This window comes from Bactrocera latifrons, unplaced genomic scaffold (genome assembly GCF_001853355.1).
Source record: "Bactrocera latifrons isolate USDA-ARS-PBARC rearing strain unplaced genomic scaffold, ASM185335v1 scaffold_7, whole genome shotgun sequence".
Lineage (NCBI taxonomy): Eukaryota > Metazoa > Arthropoda > Insecta > Diptera > Tephritidae > Bactrocera > Bactrocera latifrons.
In genome coordinates this window covers 797418-807479 of record NW_017537378.1, presented here as the reverse complement: position 1 = coordinate 807479, position 10062 = coordinate 797418, and the positions used below count along the sequence as shown (strand labels likewise).

The 10062-nt window shown below is 39.4% G+C and overlaps 1 protein-coding gene and 1 long non-coding RNA gene across 4 annotated transcripts in view; one reads left to right on the top strand and one right to left on the bottom strand.

Annotated features, from left to right (window-relative positions):
- Positions 1 to 2210: 2210 nt before the first annotated feature.
- Positions 2211 to 5080, bottom strand: LOC108975905. 2 transcript variants are annotated; one of them, XR_001993903.1, is made up of 5 exons: positions 4962 to 5080; positions 4788 to 4887; positions 2856 to 3144; positions 2725 to 2784; positions 2211 to 2515 (listed from the first exon to the last, which is right to left on the bottom strand). It is a non-coding gene; the product is annotated as an uncharacterized LOC108975905 (long non-coding RNA). The 2 variants fall into 2 exon arrangements; XR_001993902.1 differs by lacking the exons at positions 2211 to 2515; positions 2725 to 2784; positions 2856 to 3144 and adding an exon at positions 4198 to 4670 and having other exon boundaries at positions 4962 to 5078.
- A 187-nt stretch (positions 5081 to 5267) lies between these two features.
- The window catches only part of LOC108975904 (protein ovo), a 6769-nt gene continuing 1974 nt past the window's right edge, over positions 5268 to 10062 (top strand). The window contains exons 1-4 of one of the 2 annotated variants that reach the window (XM_018944716.1): positions 5268 to 5544; positions 6216 to 7670; positions 7788 to 9022; positions 9513 to 9995. In XM_018944716.1, coding sequence (XP_018800261.1) covers positions 5430 to 5544; positions 6216 to 7670; positions 7788 to 9022; positions 9513 to 9995 — 3288 coding nt within the window. In that variant the 5' untranslated portion in view covers positions 5268 to 5429. The remainder of the gene's footprint in view (positions 5545 to 6215; positions 7671 to 7787; positions 9023 to 9512; positions 9996 to 10062) is intronic. The other variant, XM_018944717.1, reaches the window with a different exon arrangement.

Here is a 10062-nt window from a genome sequence, read left to right as displayed (position 1 = left end):
ACATATATATTTTTTTATTTATCATTTTGTCTATTTCCCTGTGTTCGTAAGTATTTTTTGTATTTGTAATTATGAACATCAAACCCGAGCTTAGTGCGTTACTCATACGCCATGTGCCGCTTCAGGTACGGTTAGTTCACTATATGAGGAACACTACTAGTGCAATGCCGGCGCTGCTGCCGTTACAGATTCAGATTCGTTAATGCTAAGGTTGTGATTTACGGCACTTTAACTACACATAAAGCAAAACGCTGACCTTAAGGCTTGATTGCAGTAATTACCCCATTATCACGGGTTTCGGTAATTTTAGTTGAAACTTGTTTTTTCACCATGCAAGTGATACCGTTTTTTTTGCAATTTTTCGTACGGTTTCGCACATGCGTCAAGTGTATGCTTGCAACGGTTATTTATTGCCAACTTTAGCTGTAATTACACGCGTGAATAATCGCGTTTTTTGTTGCTGCGCAGCTTGCCAAGCAAATTTGTTGATTTTGTTTTTGTTTTAGTATCTACTTAAGTTTATATAGTATAATAAGTGCTAGCGCGTTAAGCGTATAAATTTACATAATTATATGAGCGACAGAACTTTAAAACTAACTCATATTTAATGCAGTTCGTTTTGACTTTAGACAGGAGCAGTTTTTGCCTAAAAATATATATAGTTGGTGAAGCTAAGATACTTATATTGACAAATGAGCATGCTTTTGCTATTGTTGGAAGTACTCAGGTATTTTTTCTTATGTTGATTCTCAATAAAATTAAATTTTATTTTCGATGCTACATTTTATTGCTTAAATTACTATTTAAAAAATTTCAAAATTAACACATAAAAAGGCAAATTGTTAAAAAAAATATGATTAAAAAGCAAATAAAATAATAATAATTGAAAAAAATCAAAAATTTAATGTACCGTTTCGCCATTATTTGTCGGTTTTGTTGAAATTCAACTTTAATTATTTCGATTTTTTCACTTTGCTTGTTGTCAAACTTCTTGGCAGCCGGCTACAGTACTATTAAATTGTGATAAATGATTTGGCATAATTGCAGAAACGTGGTTATGATTTGCAGAAATCAATCTAATGTAGCAGAAAATGTATACAACTGCTTTGCGCATTCCTAGCTCGTTAAATGTGCGCATATAATAATGATATGAGCGGTTGTACGGCCGTCACGTAAGCGGTAAGACGGGTTCGCCGTCATTTTTTTTTTTTTTTTTACAGTTTACTTATGCATACAAGTTTAACTTTGATGTTTGTCTAATCAGCTACATACAAACGCTAAACAAATACATCATTTGGCTGCTTAAGCTTTTCGCTGTCTTGTCAATTTTGCAGCAAGCGCGAAAAGGACTTCCTGTTTATAATAACTGACGAGCAATTACTTGGAAAAATTAGAATTAAATACTATGTACACGGGCAAGCAACGAGTCAAAATCGCAACGGAAGCGTTCATCATGTATGAATGTTGCACACTGGCCGTAATGGGAAGTTCACTGTCAAACGTAATTGATATACATACTTAAAAATACATACTTATGCCTGTACATAAAAGAAAACATATATAAATATATATACACTTGCATTATATTTAAAAAATGTATCCCACTTTTGATTTTTTTGATTAATTATTTCATCTATACTTAATATATATGTACATATATGCGTATGTATATGCAATGCTACTGATCTCTATTCTTCTTTACTGGCATAGAACCTCTACTCACTGTCAATTATTTTACAATAAAGAAGTTATATATCTGTTTACTTACCTTGCATACATCGTTATAGCCTTATTAGTTACTTAGAGATGTATATTAAATAGCAGCTTTAAGGCTAGAAAAACAGCTACAAGATTTATGCTTACATACATACACACTATATTGTAGCACATTTTATTATTAATTTATATACATTTGTAAATATATTGACATTTACAATTCAATTTGAATTACTTAACGTCACGAAGCTAAAAGAGCAATGCTCTGACGTGCACATTTTTGCTTCTATACTATAGTAAATACAAGAAAGAAACGTTAACTTTTCAAGGAAGCTAAATACCCTGCACAAAACAGAAATTTTTCCATACAATAACTTGATTTCAACCCGTTAGTTTATATGCTATAGTGGGTCGAGCTGTAAAATTTGTTCGGAGATTGTGCCATGGCCGCGGAGAGTAATCTATGCCAAATTTCGTGAAGATATCTCGTCAAATTAAAAAGTTTTCCTGCAAGCACTTGATTCCGATTATTTAATTTGTATGGCAGCTATACGCTAGAGTTGTCCAATTTCGTCGATTCTGCCAAATGAGTAGCCGCTTGGAGAGAAAAGCGCGTGTGCAGAACTCTAGCTAGATAAGTCAAAAAATGAGGGACTAGTTGGCGTATATGCAGACAGCCAGTAGTACAAGGCAAACTCGACTCGCGTCTTCATGCTGATCATTATATGTATATAATTTTTATTGAATCTCCAAAATTTCCTTTTGGGCGTTACAAACTTGTTGACAAACCTAATATAACCTGTTCAGGGTATAAATATATTTATATACACATTAATGCAATATTATTGAAAAATTTATTTGCAAGCACTGCGGACTTGGCTTGAATAAATTCATTCAAGAATCTCACATATGCAATTGCTGTATATACTTATAAATATGTACATCATTTGAGCTTATGCAAACATTTGCGCATACACTTTAAGATTACTTATATACATACATACATACTTGTCACAGCACCAGTCAGCGGACAGCCCCTGTTAGATAGCTGCCATAGCACGGATATGTCTAGAATTTGTAATTAGAATTGTTTCAAAATGTTATGAAAGAAATTAATTTGCAACAAAAATTATACTAACAATGAGGTTACCAAATTAAAATGCTGCAACCAACAATACTTTTATTTATGGCCATATTTAGTATGCCATAATTTATATGGTAACAAATTTTTACATTTTTTTCACCAAAACATCACATGTCTTTGATATTTTCGTCAATATTTCGAGCGCATTCGTCGCATCTTCTTTTATAACAAAATTATAACACTTTACGTGCCATTTACTATATAATTAATTTTCAAACAACTCAAGTGCAGTCAAGTTCCAACACCTCAACTCAGCTGGCTTAAATGGTGAGGTTCTTATGCGCCTGCAATTACATACATATTTATGTATATGAAAAACTGGTTTTACTGCACACGAAGCACATAAATACGCACATATGTATATATCGCTTGCGTACGTTAGTTATTATTCAGGTATGTAAGTACATCGATATGTACCCTATATTGTGTTGGCAAGCTCATACCACTGGTTGCTCTTCTGTTGGCACTTAGTCCAATGTAATCATGGGCTTTGGAATTCTTAAGGCGACTATTTTAAATTCAACTACTAAGCATATGCGCGCACACTCACATAATTGCGCTATGCAACACATATAACTTTTATCCTCTAGATACATTGCCTACATTGCATTGGCTGGTCATACATATTGCGCCGCGGCGTTGTGGCTATAGTCAACGGCCAGGCAAAACGTGCCCAGCCAAGCAGACGTAATAGTTGCAAACTTTGTTTCGCGTGATTCTTTTCATTACTTTATTTATGTTTCATCTGGTGCCCCTTTCGCTTCCAACCAACAGCGTTCGTTTTTTATTCTTGGCGCATACACACATTTTAACGTGGTTTTCAAAAACTTTGGTAGGCTGGCTTGAATGCTTCGCATACCCATATACATACATATGTATACATAGCCATGTATGAATGTTTTGTACGAAAATAGCTTCGCCAAAGCATTGCGTGATCACGACGCCAAACGACTCTCAACTTTTCGTTCTGCCATTGACTCTGACTTTGGCTTTGATTTTTTCGTAAACTTGTCGGGAAGGAAACATCTTTCGTGCAGTCTTTTTCCCTGCGCTCTTTGCTTATATTTGTCGCTTAAAGTAGCAGCATTTGCTTTGCTAACGATCGCTTGGGCCCCTTATCGAATTTATGCATGTATCCACCACGTTTGTATGTATATAGCATCCTTGCCTTCGAACGGAATTGTTTCTCACATCCCAGCTGGGCCAAACGACGTAAGTATTTCTGAACAGCTATAATTTTGCCGTTGTCTGCAACTTGCACTGTTTAGAAGTTTTTTTGTCGATGTTGCATTGTACTAACGCGAACAACTGGTTGTCGTTAAGCGACTGCAAAAAAAAAAAAGACACAAACAGTACAAGCCAAACACATAAGACGCAAGGTATTGCATGAGGCTGAGGGAAAAAACCTTGATCTTGATCTCAAATATACAGGCAGCAAAAAAATAACTAGGTGTAAGTACAAGCACAATAACAACAACAGCGATTTGGTCTTGTTGCTGTTATACCACACCAGCTCCTCCCACAGCGCGACGGTTTCACATTACTCCAATACCAGTTTGCAACCTTGCCTTTGCTTTTATGCATTATTTATTGGTACTATATACACTATTACACCATTTGTTGTTCTTACAACTATTTTTGCATTTGCTATTACTTTTTGCACGTTCTTCTCTACTTGTATAACTTATTGCTGTTCTCCTTCATGCACTTCTATGCAGTTTTAGTTTTATATTTAGTGAGCCGGTCCAATACCTCCATACATACATGCATATGAGTAAGCTTGCAAGTGCTTCTCTTGGCGCAGCATTCCCTACAATTCGTTTAAGAATGAGTAGGTAGATCCAGGGCTCAAGCAAATGTCAATCAAATCAATTACCATGTTATTAAATATGTATGGTTTTTTATAAAAGTATTTCTTGATACTCACCGAACTCGGTTTCAACTCAGCCCCATAGGTTGTCCCGAATGTTTGTCACTTCAATAAATAGAATCCATTAGGGTCTCTTTAATTTTATGGAACATTTCATCTTCAAAAGCAAAAAACCAATTAAATATACTGACATTAACTTATAAATATTGTTTACAAATATTTATTACTTACGGTAAAGTTGGCACGTAAGTGCCCGTCAAATTTTAAAATAACTTAGCAATGTTAAAAAAAATACCATATTTCCTTTGATCATCTATAAACTTCTCTATAAAAACCTATAAACATTTTAAACTAACTTTTGTGTAAGTTTGAAACGGCAACTATGGAAAAAGCTCCCATTGCCAGTGCTTTCTCCGTCACAGCTGATGATATAACTCATCTATTACAATTCATTCATACGGCATTATATTCAGTTATAGTAATCTCGTACAATACAATTCAAAATGTGGGCCGCACATGTTGAACCAACAGTTCTTGGTGCCGTTTTTGAATCCGTTTGTTTACTAAACCAATGATAACGTGATTTTAGTCAGCCGTAATTCGAAATGTGTACTAACAAAGCAGTTTTCCAAGTTTTATTACTCTCCAATTATTTCAAAATTATACCCAGTCTAATAAATTAAAAATATTGAAGTGACAATGATACCAAATACTCCGTTTTGTGTTATATTCACAAATTACGACGTTGTTTTCAGCGGCAGGTGTTTGACCACATTTGTTTGTTCAAGAGACACGTACCGGGAGACCATACCATGTGAGACAAGTGCATATAACTATGTAAATATCAAAATATATTAACTGTGAATAGTATTTACTAATTTGCTTTGTTTTTGACTGCTATTATTAACGGTTTTATATAACTGAAATGTGCTGTTTTTATATAAACTTTTATATTATAAATTCTAAACTTTTGCCAAGTTTATGGGAATTTATGTATTCTTGAGAAAACGATACTCTCAATAAAAATGTAATAGTGCGACGATCCTCACAAAGTCCTCAATTATCATAATACTCCTACAAACCCGCAAATCTGGCAAGTCGTCCCCATAATTAATCAGACTAGGGGAAACAGTTATGTGGCAACAATTTGCATAGTCTAGACATATAAACAGTTATTTAAAATTCCACTTGGTTTAGTGCGCAGTTAACTAAAAAGTTTATAAATATCTGAAAATATTCACATATAATTGATACAAAACCGTTATTGAATTAACAAGGTCATTTCAAAGTCACTAGCGACTGCAAAAAATCTTAAATTTTTCAAAATTGTAATAAAGAAAGTATTCTAGTTTCCCGTTAATTCCAGGAAAGAAGCTGTCATAATACTTCCGTTCATTCTAGGAAATTTTGTACAGTTAACACTTCTCAGATATTTGATAAATTATGCAATTTTTATTTATGAAAATTTTCTTTCTTCTCTTCCAGTTGGAGGTACTGCAATTACACATAACGATCGTTTATCACCAGCAGTTCCAACTTTGGCGGCTGAAGCAACAGCCACCGAAACTACTATCTCCTCACTACCACACACATCGATCACAACTCCGCAACCACAATCACCTCCACACAAGACTCCCTCGCCGTGCAGTCCGTTCGGCCAGGACAGTTTTGTTAAAGAAACAGAAGACTGTAAAAAGGATTCGCAGGCGGATTCTTATATTCAAGCACCAAAAACTGAAAAAATCCCGAACTCCAAGTCGTCTATTGAAACCACAAATCAAACTGAGGAAATTGTGCACACTGATAAACCACGATTCTACTCTTCGATTTTAGGTGGTAATAAACCCTACAGTGGTGTTGTATTAACACAAGCGCAACGTAAAGAATACCCGGTTGAGGTGGTAAGTCGACGATTAACAGCAACTCCTATCGAAGATAGCTCCAGTGATTCTGATTCGGATGCGGAAGGCTCCAAACTTATTGTTGATGAAAAACCATTGGTTCCTGAAGATAAACCACTGTCATTGCGTTTGCGTAGCACTCCGCCTCCATTAGAGAAGCGTCCTAGTCCACCTCCGCCACCAGAACCAGCAGTACGGTGCAGTGTTATACAACGAACACCAAAACCAGCACCAACACCACCTCATCGTCCAAATCAACACGAGGTTTTACTGCCTCCCGGTTCTCTTGAACACCTCGGACCCGAACAACAAGAACCTATTGACTATCACGTGCCGAAACGGCGTTCGGCTTCAATCGATAGTGACGAAGAGCAAACTGATTCGTTGAACACAAAACGTTTAGAACGTGAACGAAAATTGCGTGAAGCTCGTAGACGTAGCGCAATATTAGCCGCACGTGCTGTGCTTGCCCAAGCGAGACTTAATCCACGTCTGGTACGTAGYCTACCCGGTATCTTAGCAGCAGCAGCTGGACACGGCCGTACATCGTCTACAGGAGCCGGTCAAGGTTTCCAAGGCTCTAGTGGCTTCGGAGGAAATAATTCAGGCAGCGGCAACAATCAAAGCCCAAGCGGAGGTGCAGGTTCACCTACAGGCTTTGGTGGTGCGCTAGGCGGCAGCGGAGGTGCTGGAGGTGGTATGGGCGGCGGTCGTGACGGTCGCAGTAATTACGGTCCAAATTCACCACCATCTGGTGCTCTTCCTCCATTCTACGAGAGTTTAAAAAGTGGCAACACAATGAATTCATCATCTTCATCGTCGGCGAATTTCAATGGAAATTCAAATTTCTTAATACAAAATGCAGCGGCAGCTGCTTATTTAATGTCCGCAGCGGGTGGAAACGGTGGCGGTCAGCAGCATTCAAATAATTATTTAGATTGTAGTTCAACGAATGCAAACAGTGCAGGAGGTGTGGGTAGTGGTGTGAACGATAGTGGTAGCGGTGGCTTGGAGATCACCACATTTGCCAATGGCCAGGGTAACACAAATTATTCTGCGCATGCGCATAATAATAAATATAATAATAACTCTTCTTCCTCTGCTCAACATCATCATCACCATCATGGACATCCACATTATGGCAACAACCCATCAGCGTACGGCATTATATTGAAGGATGAGCCGGATATTGAGTATGACGAAGCCAAAATTGATATCGGTGCTTTCGCGCAGAACATTATTCAAGCAACTATGGGGAATTCGGGAAATTTCAATGCTGCGGCCTATGAAGACGCAATCATGTCGGATTTGGCCAATTCGCAAGGTCCCAACGGCTCTGTAGATCCATTACAATTCACCGCCACACTTATGCTGAGCTCACAGACAGATCACTTACTGGAACAACTCTCGGATGCAGTCGATCTTAGTTCTTTTCTGCAACGTGACTGTGTGGACGATGATAATTCCACCAGTCCCCGACAGGATTTCGAGCTGGTTTCGACGCCATCACTCACGCCCGACTCGGTGTCCATAACGCCTGTGGATACCAACAATGGAGGCAATCTAGATACATTCCACGAGAGTCTTATACAACAAATAACCAATAACATTTCGCGCAATCACATTGGCAGCAACCAAAATGGTAACATGCAATCATATCCATTCGAGCGTCAGCCACATCTGAACGGCAACCAGCAACATCTGGGCAACGAGCAGCATAATGTGAATCATCAACAGCAACAACCACCACCATCCTACCAACATGCGACACGTGATTTGTTGCAAATGCAACAACAGCAACAACAACATCATGCACAAACACATTCTTATCAACAACAGCAGCAACATCATTCCAACTCCATGTTGCAACACGGTGGTCCAATGTTGTTGGCCCAGCAACCACAACAACACGCCTACCAACAACACGGTCATCCATACGGTCCAGCGCAGCATCATCACCAGCAACCGCATCACATTGTGCCGCCTCACCATATGCAACATCACCATCATCACAGCAGCGATAACAGTAATTTGTCGCTGCCCTCACCGAATGCAGCACATCTGTCGGCGCATCACGGCATGTCCTCGGCAGCGAGCAACTCGTCGGGCGCCTCCACTTCCGGTCTGCTAGACGCCAGCACGGCGATGCTCGATACCAAGCCGCTGATACAAAGCGTAAGTCCCACACATTCGACCGGCAGTTCCAATGCAAGTTCTTGCGCTTTGGGTACTAGAAAATTGAGCACAAGCTCCTCTTGCGCGTCCGCAACGATGGTGGCGCCAGCGTCACTGCGTAGTGTGGCTGCCGCAGCGGCAGCTACAGCCGCTGGCATACTGCCACCATCGCCCACTGTCGCCATGCTGCACGAAAGCAAAGTGCTACAGCAGAGGGTAAGCATCAAAGTCAAGGCAAAAGCAGAAATCAACATAACACTTTGTTCTATCGTTTGATTGTTTTCGTTTTGTTTGAATGCTATAACGGTTCTTTTTCATGCACGTACCAACACATACGTAGTGTATAACCTGTGCGGCAGCAAGGGATTGCATACGCGCGGGTTTCACGCACATAACGGTGCATACGTAATCTTTTGCGAGCCTAGCTTGTATCTAATCCTCTGCTCCGCACGCGGCTGTAGGCTCTAAGCTCTTGTAAATAACCGTTACATGTAAATACCTACTTAGATCATCTAGCTTCTTCTTGAAGACTTGTACATAGCTAATTGCAAGACATCCTACTAGTTGTAGTTGTTTATATGAATAACGTTGCCAATGTTAACTGTATTGTGCGCCCAGCGAACTTGTTTTGTAACTCTCCAAACTGTTGTACTTTTTCTTTTATACAAATATTAATTTTCTCCCTCCCCCTCGTGCTTATTTACAGTTGGGTTTACCACCTGAAGTGCAACTGGAATTCGTCAACGGCGGTCATGGCATTAAGAATCCACTCGCCGTGGAGAACACACACTCGGGTCACCATCGTATACGCAGCATCGATTGCGTAGACGATTTGAAGAAGAGCGGCAATGTCAGCACTGACGGTTCGGAGAGCGGCGGCGGTGGCTGTGCCGGCGATGGTTCCAAATTCGTCTGTCGCATCTGCCTGAAATCGTTCTCGCTGCAACGCCTGCTGAATCGCCACATGAAGTGTCACTCGGAAATCAAACGCTATCTGTGCACCTTCTGTGGCAAGGGCTTCAACGACACCTTCGATCTGAAGCGCCACACGCGCACACACACCGGCGTGCGTCCGTACAAGTGCAACTTGTGCGAGAAGAGCTTCACGCAGCGCTGTTCGCTGGAGTCGCACTGCCTCAAGGTGCACAGCGTGCAGCATCAGTACGCCTACAAGGAGCGACGCGCTAAGGTAAAAGCGAGTTATTGGAATTTAATTTATTTTGTTTTTTTTTTATTTTATTTTATTCATTTTTTGA